The sequence below is a fragment of the Vombatus ursinus genome, unplaced genomic scaffold (genome assembly GCF_900497805.2).
Source record: "Vombatus ursinus unplaced genomic scaffold, bare-nosed wombat genome assembly UNPS02001287.1, whole genome shotgun sequence".
NCBI classification, from domain to species: Eukaryota; Metazoa; Chordata; class Mammalia; order Diprotodontia; family Vombatidae; genus Vombatus; species Vombatus ursinus.
In genome coordinates this window covers 1,352,542-1,370,536 of record NW_020941065.1, presented here as the reverse complement: position 1 = coordinate 1,370,536, position 17,995 = coordinate 1,352,542, and the positions used below count along the sequence as shown (strand labels likewise).

The following is a 17,995-nucleotide window of genomic DNA, read 5'->3' as shown; positions in this document are numbered from 1 at the left end:
TATTATTACTGTTTATTCCTATTATTACCATTATTATTACTGTTACTACTACTATTATCATTGTTATTAGTACTATTACTGCTGCCACTGTTACTGCTGCTATGATTATTATTGGAGCTGGACGGGCCTCAGAGTCCATCCAAACCAGTTGCCTCCCCACCTCCCCAGTTTTACAGACGAGGTGCGGGGTCGGGGAGGGTGCAGGAAGAGGTAGAATGCTGTGTGCTGGGACAATGATGGTTTGTCCAGGGAGGAGCCGGGGTGACCAGGTAGGGGAGGGCGATTGCCAGCTCTGTTTGTGGGCGGGTTCTAGCTCCTTTCTCCCCAGAGGCTGGGGTGGATTTCCCTGACTCTTTTTCTGCCTGTCTCCCCTCACCAGTGTAGGAAGGTGCGCAGTCTGAATGATTCTGAGAGCTGTGTCTTTGTCCAGACCAACCCAGACTGCTGGAACGATGGTGGATACCTCAACTACCTCGAAGGCATCTTCTGCCTCTTCTCCCCGGACCTCTTGCCTTTGGCGGTCATCCTCTATGTGAGGCCTTGCCCTTGGCGGGAGGCCAGCCTCTCTCTCCCGCCTCATCCTCCACACGGCTGCCCCAAGGGGCCGGGGCAGGGTGGGGGACTGGAGACATGCGCCTCAGCTCCTGGGGTCTAGTGGGTTTCCAGGTGTCAGAGCCCTTCAGTCTGGGGGGGTTAGCTGAAGCAGGGGAGCCCCTCCCTCACCACTCCGAATGGCTTTGATGTACACCCACCCCAACCCTAATTCCCCTCTATCCCTGGGCCTCATTAGGTACTCTGGCTGTTTTATCTCTTCCTGTTTCTTGCTGTCACAGCTGAGAAGTTGTAAGTCTGACCCTTCCCAGGCTTAGGATGGGGAGGCAGAGGGTGGGGGTGGGGATCTACACCCCTGGAGTGGGAGGAAGCCGGGTGTGGTGTCATGCCCAGGTTACAGAGGAGGCGATGGAGGCTGGGCCGGGAGTCGGTGCCTTATTAGGGCCCCCTGTATCCACTGGGTGGCGGGGCAGCTCATGCCCAAGTGAGCCCATGAGCATCACTGGGCATGGTGAGTTGGAAGAAACAGGCCTGTTCGCTCCATGGGGGTCTTGCCCTGGGAGGCTCCAGTGTCGGCCTTTCTCCTCGCAGCTTTTGCCCCAACCTGTCAGTGATCTCGATCACCTTGAAGCTTAGCCATAATGTGGCAGTATCTTTTTCAGTGATATAGTTAGGGAGGATGCCCTGGAGAAAAGGAGTTGGGGTAGGGGCAGCTAGGTGATGCAGTGGGTAGAGCACCGGCCCTGAAGTCAGGAGGACCTGAGTTCAAATTCAGCCTCAGACCAAACACTTGACACTTACTAGCTGTGTGACCCTGGGCAAGTCACTTAACCCCAATTGCCTAAAAAAAAAAGAAAAAGAAAAAAAAAGAAAAGGAGTTGGGGTCAGGGGAATAAATGGGGAGGCCTTGGTAGTGGAGAGAAGGTTGAAAATGGGAAGGGGCCTGGAGGGATGGAGATAAGATTGGGGGAATAGGGATGAGGCTAAGGAGATGGGGGAAGGGAAGAGAAGGCTGCAGAGAAAGTTGGGAGAATAAAGAGGAGGCTAGAGCAATGGGGAGTGGGGGGGGTCTTCAGAGACAGGAGGCTAGAAGAATAGAGAAATAGCCAAGGAGATAGAGGGGAGGTTAAGATGAATGGAGAGGAGATATCTAGAAGTTTGGGAGAGAGAAGTCTGGGGTCATGGGGGAGGAAAGGTTTGGCGTCATGAGGAGGAGAGAAGTGTAAGGTCATAGGGAGGAGAAGTCTGAGTGATGGGAGAGAAGTCTAGGGTCATGGGGAGTAGATTAGGGTTCTAGAGCATGACCTGGGAGAAAAGAGAAAAGGCCCAGGAGATGGAGGGCAGGCTGAGGAGCCTGGGAGGGTCTGGGAAGGTCTAGGGGATGATAGGAATGTGGAAGGTTGGGAGTCTGGGCTGGTCAGAGAGAAGGCCTCAGAACAGGTCAGAGCCTCCGAAGATGGAGAAGATGGGATTCTGGGCTTCTCTGCGAGAAGCTCCCAGGGCATTATTCTGTCTGGGAGGGGTTGGCATTGCTGCCCCTGCAGTGACTCTCCTTGACCTGGTGCTCTCCATGGTGTCACCTTCCTGGCCTTCGGCAATGGTGCCCCCGATGTCTTCAGTGCACTGGTAGCCTTCTCCAATTCCCGGACTGCTGGCCTGGCTATCGGAGCACTCTTTGGTATGGGAGTGAGGGTAGGTGGCAGCTGGGAGGAGCTCCGGATGGGCTCCGGCCTAGCCTGACCCGATGGCGCCATGTTGGTTCCCCTCAGGTGCTGGTGTGCTGGTCACCACGGTGGTAGCTGGTGGCATTGCCATCATCCAGCCTTTCACAGCAGCCTCCAGACCCTTCTTCAGAGACATCATTTTCTACATGGTGGCCATCTTCTTGACCTTCACTGCACTCTACATGGGCAAGGTCACTCTGGCCTGGAGCCTAGGTGGGCCTGTGGGCTGGGGAACGGAGGCCCAGCTCCTATCTCGGTGGTGCTGACAGTGGACCAGTGCGGGTGGGAGGATCCAGAGGGATGCTGAGAGCTCAGGCTTCTCTTTCTGCATGCTGACAGGTTACCTGGGCTTCTACGCCTTCTACGTGTTTACTGTGGTCCTCTCCACCTGGATATATCGGCGGCACTCTGTGGCAGTCCTCTCCCACTCCTCACCTGACCCACCAAGTAAGGGGGCCCCTGCCCTGGGGAGGGCACGGCCCTGAGGAGTGGGAGGCAGTGGGTTCCAGGATCTTGTCTCTCTTCCTTCCCTGTGCCTCTTCGACCTGATCCTCTGCTCCTTCTGAGCCTTGCCTTCAGATACCTGCTTCCAGCAGGTGAGATGATAAGAACCTCAGAGGCCATCCTGAAACCCCAAGAGGTATCACCCAAAGTGCTCGGTGCTAAGTGGAGGAGCTGGGAGTTGACTTTAGAGCCAGCACCAAGTGGTAGAAATCAATCAATCAACAAGCATGTTGTTCAGTTGTTTTTCAGTCACGTATGACTCTTCATGACCCTATTGGAGGCCTTCTTGGCAAAGATAGTGGTTTGCCATTTCTTTCTCCAGTGTGTCCCCATTATATAGATGCGGAAACTGAAGCAAACAGGGTTAAGTGACTTATTCAAAATCATACAGCTAGTAAGTATCTGAGGCTGGATTTGAACTCAGGTCTTCCTGACTCTTGGCCCAGTGCTCTAACTACCTCATTTCCCTCTTACTACTCCAATAGCCATCCCCTTCCCCCTTTTCCAAGCCATTCCACTCACAAGGTCACAGAATCATAGTAGCTAAAGTTGTTATCCCAATTTGATCCTCAAAACAATTGTGTGCAGGAGATGCCATTATTGTTTCCTCCTACAGATGGGGAAACTGAGTCTGAGAGAATGTAAAGAGCCCCTCAGAATTAGGAGGGCCCCAAGAGAGCATGTAGTAGTCCACCTAACCCATGGCTGAGCAGGGAGCTTGTCTATGGTCATTCTTAGAGGTACAGTTGGAGGGGCAGCTAGGTGGTGCAGTGGATAGAGCACCGGCCCTGAAGTCAGGAGTACCTGAGTTCAAATCCGGCCTCGGACCAAACACTTGACACTTACTAGCTTTGTGACCCTGGGCAAGTCACTTAACCCCACTTGCCTTAAATAAATAAATAAAAGAGGTAGAGCTGGAAAGGTGTGTTAGAGCTCTTTGAGTCCTTCCCTTTATTTTTTCAGGTGAGGAAACTGAGGCCCAGAAAAGTTAAATGACTTTCCCAGGGTGACACAGATAGTAAGGAGCAGAGCTAGGTTTTGAACTCAGGTCCTGAGTCTCCAAATGAAGTGCCCCCTCCAGTGTGCCATGATTTCCTCTTGTCCTGAAGAGCCATGGCTACTAGAGGAAGACCTCAAGTGTTGAGGAGCCCATCACAACTGATTTATGCAGAGCTAGACCATCCCACTGCTTCCTCCCCACCCTTCCAGGCTTGACCTAATGCTCCAGTTACCACATTTTGGATGGGGACAGAGGGACCCTGGGCACTGTCCCCTTCCCCCATTGGACAAACCCCCCCCCCCCCCCCGCCCTGCCCCGGAGGTCACCTGCTAAAGAATGTCAGATGTAGGATTAGAACCTACCTCTGGTAAGTCTCAGCCCTGGGCTCTTTCCCCTCTCCGTCTTTGCCCAGCCTTGTCCTTAATCTCTCTTCTGGGTCTTATCTCCCCAGGTAGACTAGACAGAAGTTCCCAGAGGGCAGAGACATTATCTCTTTTTTGTCTGTGGTCACAGCAGATGCTTGGTAACTTTTACTGACTCTTGGAAGGAGCAGATGGGTGTGTGAGTGAGTGACCTCTCCCCTCTCACCTCTACAGTTCTGCCAGTGGACTCTGAGGATAGAAGCTCTTCCGTGGCCAACAGCTATGATTATGGTAAGTCTGGATGGGGTATAATGGATCATAATAACAAATAAATAACAACAGCAACAATATTTGTAGTACAGTAGAAAGAATGCTAGATGTGGAATCAGGACCAGGGTTCAAATCCCAGCCATTTAGTTAAGTCACTTAACCTCTGTGGGCCTCAGTTTCCTCTTCTGTCAAAGCAGTGGGTTGGATTAGATAAACTCTGAAGTCTTTGCTCGTTTTATGTGGATGATTCTTTTGGTAATAATTTGAGGGTTACAATGTGCTCTCGAGTTGGAAGGAGCTGTGGCAAGAGAGGGGAGCTTTTTCTCTAGAAGGGCCGTGAATCCGTAATCAGTCCATTGATAAGCCTCTATGTGTCAGGCACTGTGCTAGGCACTGGGAATAGGGAGAAGGTAAAACAGCTCCTGCTCTCCAGGGGCTTACACTTTATGACATCATTTTGTCCTTGGTGGGAGCGTGGGGTAGAAGGAGGTGAAGAACAATCATATGTCACATGCATGTGAAAAACAGACTTGGGGACAGAGCACAAGGTTGTAGGTACAGGTCACCAGGTCAGTTCAGGCATTCCCCTGCCTCACTCTGCTGTGGTTGAGTAACAGCAGGAGTGGGGCAAATGCCCTGAGATTGTCAGTTATTTAACATTTATTAAGCACCTACTATGTGCCAGGCACTGTGCTAAATGCTGGGGGTACAGAGAAGTCAGTGAACATTTATTAAACACCTACTATGAATCAGGCACTGTGCTAAGCACCGAGGATATAGAGAAGTCAGCATTTATTAAGCACCTACTATGTGCCAGGCACTGGGGATACAGAGAACTCAACATTTATTAAGCACCTACTATGAATCAGGCACTGTGCTAAGCACTGAGGATACAGAGAAGTCAACATTTATTAAGCACCTACTATGAATCAGGCACTGTGCTAAGCACTGAGGATACAGAGAAGTCAACGTTTATTAAGCACCTACTACTGCAAGGCACGGTTGGGGATCCAGAGAAGTCAACAAACATGTATTGAGCACCTACTATATGCAAGGCACTGTGCTAAGCACTAGGGATACAGAGAAAGATGAAGTTAGTCCCTGCCCAATCCAATCCAAATTTATTAAGTGTTGGCCATGTACCAGGGACTGTGCTAAATGCTGAGGATATAGTTAGACAGTCCTGTAATGGAGGGACAACTCTGGACAAAGGCTTCTGGGCAGGGTAAAGTGGAGAGAACAGCATTGAGAGGAATCAGAAACAGTTCTCACTGGAAACAGTGAAAAGTTCCCTCTCTATAAAGAGAATCTTAGAGTTAGAGCTGGGGGGATCTCCAAGGGGGTCTAGTCCAATTCCCCATTTTGCAGAGTCCCAGAGAAGAAAAATCACTTGAGTTAGGTCACATAGGTGTTAAGGAGCACAACTGAGGTTCGAACCCAAGTCCTTTCACTGCAGGACCACACCACGGAGTCGTCTGCTTAGAGTAGCCATTGAGGCTTCTAGAAGGAATTAAGTCACAGGCTGAGGACCCAGGGGAGGTTCCCAGATAGGAACGCTGAGGGGCTGTCAGTCCACATGCACTTAGTAAGCTCCTATTGTATGTCAGTCTATATGCACTTAGTAAGCTCCTATTGTGTATGAGTCCACATGCACTTGGTAAGCTCCTATTATGCCTGAGCACTGGAGATACAAGGAAAGGCAAAAACAGTTTATGTGCTAATGGGGGAGACCAGTATCTAACTAGGTCCGTACAAGATGCAGCCAGTGTAAATGGAAGACAATCTTGGAGAGAACGGACTGGCCCAAGATGGGATAGGCAAGGTCTCACCTGGTCCCCACTTTCTGTAGCAGATGAGTACAGGCCCCAGCTGCACGATGAGGAGTCCACAGTTTGGATCCTGACTCGGTCCCTCAATCCCCTGGACTGCCAGACATGGAAGCGGAAATCCTGGTACTGGAAGTTTATTAAAGTCCTCAAGGTACTTGCGGAGTTGGGGAGTGGGGGGGGGGGGGGGGGTTTGTAGAGAGGGGGGGGGGGGGAGGTCTCCTGGCAGTTCTTTCCTAGGTATCAAGTCTGAGGGGAGGGAATGCTGATTATCTTGTGATTACACAGGACTTTGAGGGTTTTCCTAGCATTTTCTTCGTGATAACCATGGGAGGGAGTCAGTGAGCATTAGCATTTATTTAGCTCCTACTGTGTGCCCAGGCACCATGCGAAGCACTGGAGAGACAAAGAAAGGCAAAAAAGACAAGCCCTGCCCTAAAGGAACTCACAGTCTAATAACAACACACAAATGCCTGTGTACGAACAAGATAAAGACAGGAGAAATTGCTGTCTGCCCATTGTCCAGATGGGATAACCAAGGCTCGGAAACATTTGTCTAGGGTCGCACACATGTCTGTAGGTTCAGTACTTTACACACAGTAGTATGTTTGTAAATGTTTATTGTTCAGTCATTTTTCAGTCATGTCCGAATCTTTGTGACCCCATTTGAGATTTTCTTGGCAGAGATACTGGAGTGGCTTACCATTTCCTTCTCCAGCTCATTTGACAGATGAGGAAACTGAGGCAAATAGGGTTAAGTGACTTGTCCAAGGTCATATGTCTGAAGCAGGATTTGAACTTGAGTCTTTCTGATTCCAGGCCCAGAGCTCTATCCACTGTGCCACCCACTGGATTTATGGCTGGAGGAGGGGGAATCTAAGGATACTTGGGGCATGGTTTTGGCTGTCTCTAAGTATACTATACCATGGTGTATGATAATTGGGGGGAAAAAACCGTCTGGATTAGAGCTTTGGGTCCTGGTTCAAATCCCAGCTCTGCTGTTGAATATATGACTTAGCAAGGTCCTTTGCTTCTCAGTTTCCTCATCTGCAAAATGGGAGAGTTGGAGTGGATGCCCTCCAGTCTTGGTTTAACATTTTTTTAAAATATTTATTTTTAACATCCTTTAAAAAAATTTTGAGTTCCAAATTCCCTCCCTCCTTCCTATTCTTCTTCTAGCCATTGAGAAGGCAAGAAATAACATCAGTTATACAGGTGAAGTCATGCAAAACCTATTTCCTTATTATCTATGTTGGAAAAAAATAATGGCAAGAAAAAGAAAATGAAAAAACTCTGTTTCAGTCTGACGGCCCGAGTCCATCCACTGTCTCTGGAGGGGGGCAGTGTTGCATCATGAGGCCTTTGGACTTGTGGACCATACTATGGGATGACCATACTATGGTGTTAACTAACCCTGTGGTCCATTGATTTGTGCTAAATGATAGTAATAGCTAATACTGGCTAGCATTTGTCGAGTGTTTTAACGTTTGAGTGTGCCTTTATATATGCCGTCTCTTTGATCCTGGGAGACAGGTACTGTTTTATCCCCATTTTACAGGTGAGAAAACTGCGACTTAGAGCAGTGAAGGGGCTTGCCAATACCTAGCACAGCACCTTAACACAACCCTACTCAGACTGTGAGCTCTTTGAGAGCAAGGACTGGGTTTAGGTTTTTTGTGTTTGTTTGTTTTAGCCTTTCTATGTATCCCCAGTGCCTAGCACAGTGGTTGACACATAGTAAGTGCTTTATAAATGCTTGATGACTGACACATAGCTGGTGCTTAATAAATGCTTGATGACCGACTGACATACAGCAGGTGCTTAATAAATGCTTGGGGGGTTGCTTTCATTGTTAGGAGGTTTTCCCCTTATCTCAAACCTAAAATCTGTCTCTTTGCAGTTTCTACCCACTGTTTTTAGTTCTGTTCTCTGGGGTCAAGAGGGAGACTGGGAAGGAGGAATGGACTGATGATTTCAGTGGGATAGGAAGCTCTCAGTTCTAGCAGGTCAGCACCTGCTCTTCCACCTTCCAATCTCGGGGAGCCCTGAGAGCTTAAGGGGCTCACCTAGGGTCACACAGCCAGAATTTGTCAGAGGTGGGATTTGAACCCAGGTCTTTGAGGCCAGCTTGCCAGTCATTACGCATGCTGGGCATTCTCTTAGTCCGGTTGAATAATTCTAATTCGACTCTTGAGGGCACCTCTCATGTTCCCCCCACCTTCCCCCAAATCCCCTTTTCCTCAGTCACTCAGCCTCAACAGGCATCTATTAAGTGCCTGCTACATGCGAGGCACTGTGCTAAGTGCTGGGGTCACAAAGAAAGGCAAAAACAGACCATATGCAAATAATCATGTACGTACAAGGTATATGGAGTGTAAATGGAAAGGCTTCTCAGTGGGAGGCACTGGCCCTGAGGAGGATGCTGGACAGCCTGATGAAAGGGTTTGAGCTGAGCCTTGATGGAAGCTGGGAGAAAGGGCATCCCAGGCCCAGGGCGGGTGGCTGCATCTCCAAGGCTTTCACCTGATCCCCATTCAGTATGAGAACCAGCTCCATCACCGTCCTGGCTGCCCTCCTCTGCACACCTCCAGCTGGTCCAGATCTTCCCTAACCTGATCAGCCCAGAACAGACCCAGATGTGGGCCGAGCAGGACAGAGGCCATGCAAATATCACCTCCCTGCTCCCGCGTGCTGGGCAATCCTCCTTCCGTTTCCTCGGCTCTTAGCTCTAGCAGCGACCTGCCCTGCCTTTGTTTTCTGACCCGTCTCTATCCCGGGGCCAGATGCCAGTGGAGTTTCTGATGCTGCTCACGGTGCCTCTGGTGGACCTAGACAAGGACGATCGGAACTGGAAACGGCCCCTCAACTGCCTCCAACTGTTGATCAGCCCCGTGGTCTGTGTAATGACTCTGCAGTCTGGAGTGTGTGAGTGCCCCCAAACCACTGGTGCACCGTCCTCTGTCCCAATGGGGCTGCTGTCCTGAACTGCTATAACGATGATGAAACACTGACGATGATAATGATAATAACTAACATAATACACATGCTTTATATACATTGTCTCATTTAATCACGAAGGTGAGCATAGGGTGTACATACAGTAGGTGCTTAATATATGCTTATTGCATTAATGTTCCAAGACCAGGTTCCTGGCAGAGACCTTGGTTATAGGAGGAACTTCAGTGAGAAGAGGGCCTTTCAGGGTCAATTGGTTCATCCCTCTGCCTCCAGATAGGATTACATTCCAACCATCCCATGAAAACACCAGTCTTCAGAAAATAGAACCCTTCTCCGGTTCTCTCCGGGGCTGACTGTGTCCCATATAATCTGGTATCTTTTAGTGGTTGCAGCTGGGAATCCTTTCTGGACCCCTAACTTCAATTTGATTCCACAAGCATTTTTATTTTATTTTTAAATTTTTAAATTTTTTTTTTTTAAATTTTTTGTGAGTCCGTTGAGGTTACTTGCCCAGAGTCATACAGTTAGTAGGTGTCTTGGGGCTGCATTTGAACTCAGGTCCTCCTGACTCCAGGGCTGGTGTTCTATCCACTGCTCCACCTTGCTGTCCCCACAAGTATTTTAGAAATACCTCCTATGGACATGGTGGTGTGGTATAGTGGTTAGAGAGCTGCCCTCAGAGTCAGGAGAAGGCATTGTAAAGAGTGAACAGGTTGACCTTAGAGTCAGGAGACCTAGGTTCAAATCTTATCTCAGCCAACTGTGAGCTTTGTGATCCTGGGCAAGGAAGATGCTTGGACTGGAGAGGGGAAAGACTGGAGTCTGGGAGACCTGTTTGGGGACTTTTGTGGGTCTGGAGTCAAAGTATCTGGGTGTGAATCCCAATTCTCCCCCTTATTGCCTGTGTGACACCTTAGTAAGTTATGTCTATTCAGGTTTTCTTTCTTTCTTATTACTTAATTAAATATATTTATTGATCTATTTTTAGTTTTCAACATTCACTTTTATAAGATTTTGAGTTCTAAATTTTTACCTGCTCCCTCCCCAAGACAACGCGCAATCTGATGTAGGCTATACTTGTACAATCATATTAAACCCATTTCCAGGACATCTCCAAAAGTCTCATGATAGAAAATATTATCCACATCCAGAGAAAGAACTATGGAGTTTGAATGCCGATTGAAGCATCCTATTTGCTCTTTTTTTTCTTCTGTTTTGTTTTGTTTCCTTTTTCTTGTGGTTCCTCCTACTGGTTCTAATTCTTCTTTACAACATGAATAATGTGAAAATATGTTTAATAGGAAATGTATATGTAGAGACTATATCAGGTTGCACGCCGTCTTGGGAAGGGAAGCAGGGAGGAGAGGGGAGAAAATTTAAAACTCAAAAGCTTATGGAAGTGAATGCTGAAAAGTAAAAATAAATTTTAAAAATGTAAAAAAAATGTATTTTCATGTTAGTCATGTTGTGAAAGAAGAATCAGAATAAAAGGGGAAAACCACAAGGTTTTCTCCTCTTTAAAATGAGAGGGTTGTATTGAATGACCTCCAAGGTCCCTTCTGGGGCTAGGTCTATGAGCCTATGATAAGACCTGCCTGTGTGACCCTAGACCAGTCACTTACCCATCAGTGCCTCGGGCAGCTCTCTGAGACTCTTCAGTTGTAGAACAGCTATTGACCTGCATTGGTGGAGGGAGTTTGCTCACCAGAAGTTCCCTATACCAATTAAATCACAAGTCTGGACCCAAAAAAGCGCCAAGCCCTGGGAGCACAAAGATGGAAATGAGGTAGACCCTTCCCTAAAGGAGCTCTGGCCATAACAGGAACATAGATAAGTATAATAGAAGGCAGGAACTGGTATGAAAAAAGATCACTAGACAATCAATCAACAAACATATTTAAGTAAGAGGGATACCAAGGCCCTCAGTGGGCTTACATTCTAACAGTAAGGGGAGAAAAGCAAGTACTTATTAAGTACCTACTATGTGCCAGGCACTATGCAAAGCGCTTTACAAATATTATCCCATGTTATCCTGGAGGTAGGTGCTAATAATAATAATTATTATTATTATAATAATGCCTTATATTTTTATTTGTTGTTGCTCAGTTGTTTCAGTCCTGTCCAACTCTTCATGACCTCATTTCGGGTTTTTTTTGGCAAAGACACTGGAGTGGTTTGCCATTTCCTTCTCCAACTCATTTGACAGATGAGGAAACTGAGGCAAACAGGGTCAAGTGACTTGCCCTGGGTCACACAGCTAGTAAGTGTATGAGGCTGGATTTGAACTCAGGCTTTCCTGACTCTAGGCTCAATGTTCTAACTACTGCACTGTTTAGTTGCTCTGTATATTTTTATAGCACCTACTATGTGTCAGGCACCGTGCTAAGCACTTTATAATTATTATCTCATTTGATCCTTGTAACATCCCTAGGAGGTAGGTGCTGTTATTATGCCCATTTTATAGTTGAGGAAACTGAGTCTGACAGACATTAAATGACTTGCCAGGGTCCCACAGCCAGTAAGTGTCTGATGCTGGATTTGAAGTCAAGTCTTCCAGCCCCACCTAGCTGCCCCAAGGTAGGAAAGGTGTACAAGTTATGGACCAAGTGAAGATGGATGGCAGTCTCATCAGGGAAGGGCCTAGCAGCTGGTGACACCGGAAAGGGAAGGTGGATTTATATTTGAAGGAAACCAGAGGAACTCAGAGGGAGAGGTGAAAAGGGAACGTATTCCAGGCATGGGGGAACAGCCTGTGCAAAGGTGTGGAGATGGGAGAGGGTGAGTTCAATGAGGAAGAGCAAGCAGGCTGGTGTGGCAGTATGGCTGGTACCGTACTACGTACCACTACTCTGGCTGGTATAGAGGGAAGGGGGGTAAGCAGAAGATGGGAAAGGTGGGAAGACCCAGGTTATAAAGAGCTGCAGATGACAAGCTTTCTGTTTGATCCTGGGGGTAATAGGGAGCCACTGGCGTATATAGATTCCCGTGGAAGGGGGAGGAGCAGTGTCATGGCCAACCCTACGTTGTGTGTCAGCTGTGTAGAGGGAGGGTGGGTTGGAGGAGGCAGGGAGGCCTGTTAGAAGACTTTGGTGGTGATGTGGATAGAGCCCTGGATTTGGATTCGAATCACTTCCTACCTGTGTGACCTTGGGCAGCTCAGTTTTGTTCTCTGAGTCTCCGTTCCTTCCTCTGTGAACCTGAGGGGGTTTGGACCAGCTGACCCTCCAAGACCCTTCTTTCTGTCCTCAATCTGGGATCTTAGCCCCAGATACAGAGTGAAGGTCCTTACCCTCAGGGGGCTTACATTCTGTGCTGCTGTTTACAGCCTGCGTGGCCTTGGACAGATCACTCCTCCTGGGTGTCTGTGCCTCAGTGCCACCATCTGAAAAAGGGCAGGTGAGCTCGGATGGTCCTTCGATGCCCTGGGACTGCCCCAGGAGGATTTCACGGATCCGATGTTGGAGGGGCAGTCCCGAGTGTGGGACAGAGCTGGGAGTGCTGGGCCCCAGCCCCATGCAGGCCCCGCTGGTTTTCCTTTCCAGTCTCCCGTGGAGGGCTCTTCTAAAGGAGGAGCCTGCAAGGGGTTGACTTTCCCGGCTGCCTGCCCCCATCACCTCCTGCCTGGATGAGCTTCACAGATCATCTTCCCTCTTTGATCCCATCCTGCCTAGACTTCCCTGCTCTAAGGCCCTCAATGGCTCCCCATTGCCTAGGGCAGAGGTTCCTAGCCTTTTTTGTGAGCCAGTCTGGGCCCCTTCTCAGGATAATTACCTTAAATAATTGAAGGACATGCTAAATTTCAGTTAGAGGTTGCTCTGTATAGACATTGCCTGAGCTCAGGCAGTAAAGGTGGAGGCTCAGAGAATGACGTCCTCTCCAGACTGGAAGCCTGGGACTACAAGCACCAGGTATCCGAGGTGGCTCAGTAGACAGAGCGTTGGGCCTCAAGTCAGGGAGACCCGAGTTCAAATGTGACCTCAGACGCTGCCTAGCTGTGTTTCCCTGGGCAAGTCACTTAACCACCATTTGCCTCAGTTTCCCCATCTGTAAAATGGGGATCACAGTAGCACCCACCTCACCAGGTTGTTGTGAGGATCAAATGAATACTTGTGAAGTGCTTAGCACAGTGCCTAGCACATAGCAGGTGCTTAGTAAATATTCCCTCCCAGCACAGTGCCTGGCATATAGTAGGTGCTTAATAAATGCTTGTTACCTTCCATCATGGTGCCTGGCATACAGTAAGTGTTCAATAAATGCGTGTTCCCTCCCAGCACAGTGCCCAGCATACAGTAGGTATTTAATAAATGCTTATTTCCTCCCAGTACAGTGCCTGGCACACTAGTAGGGACTTAATTAATACTTGTTGAATTGATTGATTGGAAACCAGGTCCCTCCTGATTCTTAAGCCCAGCTCTGTACCCACTCACTCTGCCATCACTAAAGCCAGATGTTTTACGGCTGTCCATAAGGTATTTATATTGTTTACAGGTGCAGGGTGAGGATGTTTTCAGAGTTGGGGTGAGAGGCATACGGGCCCAGGACTGTTTTGTAATTTGAGTTAGGGGGAGAGGGAGGGGTCAGATTGTAGACCAGCAGGGGGGAGGGAGAGATTCTGTGCCCTGTCCTCTGCTTGCTCCAGGAAGGCTTCCTGGGGGCGAGCTCCCTTTCTCGCTTAGAGGTGCGCTCTGCATCTGTCCTATGAGTGCCCTTCTCTCTCCTCGCTCTCTCCGCAGATGGATTCTATGAGATCCAGGGCATCTTCCCCATCTGGGGGGTCACAGTGCTGGTGGGCACCTTTCTTGCCTCTGTTGTCTTCTTTGCTACCTCCAACGATCAGCCTCCCAGGTTTCATTGGGTAAGAAGACCCCTTTCCCCCCATACTGGCACCAGCTACTCGGAATTGAGACCCAGGAAGGTGAAGTGTGTTAAAATGAAATAAAGAAGCCGGCTATCATACAGACGAGTGATTTATTTTTCAGGGCGTGTCACTGTAGAAACAAATAGGGCCCAAAGGCTCTCAGTAGCACAAAGGACTCTGAACCCTGGTTATAATACAGTTAATATACATTTGGAGGGAGTGATAAACATGATGTAAGGATTAAGGCCACTTGGTTTCTTCTCGGTAGAAGGGTTGGGAAACATCCAGGTGAGAGAGAGGGACAAGGGGAGTAGTCTTGTGAAGTCACCAAAATCAGCTGATTCATATGGAGTTGACAATTAACAAAATGGTAGATAAAGGCAAAATGGAGTCACTAATGTCATTTTTAATGTAAGAAGGAACTAACAAGCATTAACTGAGTGCCTGCTGTGTGCTAGGCACTGTGCTTATCTCATGTGACTCTCACAATGATCCTGGGAGGTAGGTGCTATTATTATTCCCACTTTGCAGATGAGAAAACTGAGGCAGACAGAGGTTAAGTGACTTTGCCCAAACAACTATTAAGTATCAGACTGGATTTGAGCTCGTCTTCCTGACTCCAGATCCAGGGCTTTAATCACTGCGCCCCCTAGCGGCCTCACAGAGGTAGTGAATGTCTCTAAAGTCATGGGTGGGGAGCTGGACGGGAGCTCAGAGAGCAGTCGTTCCACGGGTCTTAACCTGGGGTCCACGAACTTGTTTTTTTAACAAAATATTTTGATAACTGTATTTCATTACTTGGTTTCCTTTGTTATTCTTTGAATTTCAATTTACTTTTTGCATTTTAAGACATTATTTCCGAGAAAGAACATTACATTTCACCAGTGTTACCTAAGGGGTCCAAGGGCACAGAAAAGATGTGAGAAATCCAGATCTGATCTCATTATCTCATTTTACAGATGAGGAAACTGAGGCACAGGTGACTTGCGCACAATCATGAGGGTAATATATGGCAAAGGGAGATTAGGGTTTAGACACAGTCGATCCAGTGTCCTTTCCATCACTCCCCACTGACTTGATTTCATTTGTATACTCTCCCCCTCTGCCTCCCTTCCTTCTGCCTCCCCCCATCTCCTTCCCTCTCTCAATTTTCTCTCTCCCCTTTCCTCTCTCTTTCTGTCTGTCTGTCTCTCCCTCTCCATCTCTTTTCTTCCTCCCTCTCTCTGTCTCTCCCCCCTTCCTCTCACTGTCTCTCTTTCTCTCTCTCCTTCCTCTCTCTCCCTCTCTCCCTCTCCATCTCTCTCTCCATCGCTCCTCCCTCCCCTCCTTCCCTCCCTCCTTTCCTCTTCTCTCTGTCTCTCTCTCTCTCTCCCCCCACTGCCTCCTCCCTCTCCAGACCTTTGCCTTCCTGGGCTTCTTTGTCAGCGCCCTTTGGATCAACGCGGCTGCCACTGAAGTGGTGAACATCCTTCGCTCATTAGGCATCATCTTCCAGCTCAGCAACACGGTCCTGGGTCTGACCCTGCTCGCCTGGGGGAACACCATTGGCGGTAAGGCTGTCCGCATGCAGGCCTGGCCTCAGACAGTTCATGTTCCATTTTCTGTTTTGTTTACTTGTTTAATGGTCTCCACTACATCATTCTAGTCGCTGGGTGTTTTCCTGCTTCTGATTACTTTACGTGGCATCATTTCCTATAAGTCTTCCCTTGTGTCTGTTATTTTTCATATTCCCACTTCTTCTTCTTCTTCTTTTTTTTTTTCTTGCTTTTTTGCTAAGCAGTGGGGTTAAGTGACTTGCCCAGCGTCACACAGCTAGTGAGTGTTATGTGTCCGAGGCTGGATTTGAACTCGGGTCTTCCTGACTCCAGGGCCGGTGCTTTATCCACTGTGCCACCTAGCAGCCCCTCATATTCCCACTTCTGAGCTAGCTGGGTGCCTCAGTAGATAGAGAGCTGGTCCTGGAGTGAGGAAGATCTGAGTTCAAATCCAGCTTGAGACACTATCTAGTTGCATGACTCTGGGCAAGTCACTTCACCTGGGTTTGCCCTAGTTTCCCCATCTCTAAAATGAAGATAATAACAGCACCCACCTCCCAGCGTGGTTATGAGGATCAAATAAAGTATTTGTAATGCACTTAGCATAGTGCCTGGCACATAGCAGGAGCTTAATAAATGGTCATTCTCTTCCCCACCCCCTAAGGAAGGGAGGTACGTTCCATTGTGAACCAAGGTTGGCCTCTTTAATTATGCAGTGTGATCCCTTTAGCATTTCCCCCACTTCCGTCACTGTTGTCACTGTGTTTACGGGCACCACGTTTTCCCAAGACAGCATTGGGGCAGGATCGCTGGGTCTGTCGGGAAAGCAGTGCCCCTCCCCCAGACAGGCCACCCTCCAGGCTTTGGTTGACCCAGGGAGCTGTGTCCCACCCAAGAACTTGAACCAAGCTTCTCTGACACCACCAGGGTTGGGAGATGGCTCATTCCGTGAGATCCTGCCTTTGTACCCACAGATGCACGCTGGCCGAGCTGAGGTCCCTCAGAGGCCTCTCAGATGAAAGAAAGTCCTTGGCTTGGCAGTTAAAGTCCTTCCCAATATGGCTCCCACCCCCTTCTCCAGGTTTATTCACTCTTCTCCTCTTCCTAAACTGCTTTTTCTAATCAAACTCTTCCACTCGTTCCCTGAACTTGACAGTCCCATCTCCCATCTCCAAGCCTTTGCTTCCCGTGTAAGAACCCCCTCCTTCCTCACCTTTGTCCCTTAGAGCCCTTGCCTTCCTTCGAGGTTTGGTTCTCCTGCCCCTTCTGGGAAGCCTCTTCTGAGCCAATGTTCCTACAGTCCTTTGTAGCCCCAGTTCTCTGAGAATTCTCTCCTAATCTCCTCTTTCCCTCCCCTCCAACCTTCATCTTGCTGTTGAATCTATGCCCCCTCCTGTACTCGGGGCAGTGTGGCATAGTCATAGCCCGTAAGACCCAGGTTCAAATCTTGCCTCTCCGGTATTTACTAGCGGTGTAACTAAGCAAGTCGTCTCATTTCTCTGCACCTCAGTTTCCTCATTTGTAAAGTGATGGGGTTGGACGGGATGGCCTCTGAATCCCTTCCAGTTCTACATCTGTTATCCCATTTGTTAGCCCGTTTCATTCCCTCCACTTATCACGTGTCTGCTCACGTTTCTGCGTTGTGTCCTTCCAGAAGAGTGCAGCTCGGGCTTCTTTTACCCTTCCTTTGGATCTGCAGCACTTAACGCAGTGCCCGGCTTACAGCAGGTGCTTAATAAACGCTTGTTGACTTGACTGGTATAGATGGATGGAGAGCTTGGGTTCATGGCCCCATCTTGAACCATTCTCTCCTTTTCTTGCAGATGTCATCTCGGATCTCACGCTGGCGCACCAGGGCTACCCACGGATGGCCTTCTCGGCTTGCTTTGGGGGCATCATCTTCAGTATCCTTTCAGCATCTGTACCCATCATTCAGTCTCCGTGGTAACAGGCCCTGGGATGGGGATGGGAGGAAGGGAAGGAGACAGCTCCTTGTTCTGCCTTCTGTCTCCTGGATGAGCTTTCCTGCGGACCCAGGAGAGACTCTTAGAGAATGGGATTGGAAATGACTTTTCAGACCATCCGTTATTATTATTATAATTTTTTTAGTTATTATTATTATTATTAGTAGTAGTAGTAGCAGCAACAGCAGCATTAGCAGTAGTAGTAGTAGTAGTAGTAGTAGCAGCAGCAGCAGTAGTAGTAGTAGCAACAGCCATAGCAGTAATAGTAGCAGTAGTAGTAGCGAGAGGAGTAGTAGTAGTAGTAGTAGTAGCAGCAGCAGCAGTAGTAGTAGTAGCAACAGCCATAGCAGTAATAGTAGCAGTAGTAGTAGCGAGAGTAGTAGTAGTAGTAGTAATAGCAGCAGCAGCAGTAGTAGTAGTAGCAACAGCCATAGCAGTAATA

At 48.5% G+C, this 17,995-nt stretch overlaps 1 protein-coding gene across 4 annotated transcripts in view; it reads left to right on the top strand.

Moving 5' to 3' along the window:
• Positions 1–17,995, top strand: part of SLC8B1 (solute carrier family 8 member B1) — a 30,711-nt gene that overhangs the window by 6,448 nt on the left and 6,268 nt on the right. The window contains exons 3-15 of one of the 4 annotated variants that reach the window (XR_003569133.1): positions 380–532; positions 791–843; positions 1,144–1,201; positions 2,125–2,230; positions 2,322–2,489; positions 2,616–2,723; positions 4,377–4,433; positions 6,262–6,392; positions 9,022–9,163; positions 13,930–14,051; positions 15,451–15,604; positions 17,244–17,317; positions 17,413–17,493. Coding sequence is in view for 3 of the 4 variants with exons in the window: in XM_027862648.1 (XP_027718449.1) it covers positions 380–532; positions 791–843; positions 1,144–1,201; positions 2,125–2,230; positions 2,322–2,489; positions 2,616–2,723; positions 4,377–4,433; positions 6,262–6,392; positions 9,022–9,163; positions 13,930–14,051; positions 15,451–15,604; positions 17,413–17,493 (1,333 nt within the window). In the remaining variant the exon portion in view is untranslated. Of the gene's footprint in view, positions 1–379; positions 533–790; positions 844–1,143; positions 1,202–2,124; positions 2,231–2,321; positions 2,490–2,615; positions 2,724–4,376; positions 4,434–6,261; positions 6,393–9,021; positions 9,164–13,929; positions 14,052–15,450; positions 15,605–17,243; positions 17,318–17,412; positions 17,494–17,995 lie in introns of those variants that run through there. The other 3 variants (XM_027862653.1, XM_027862648.1, XM_027862666.1) reach the window with 3 other exon arrangements.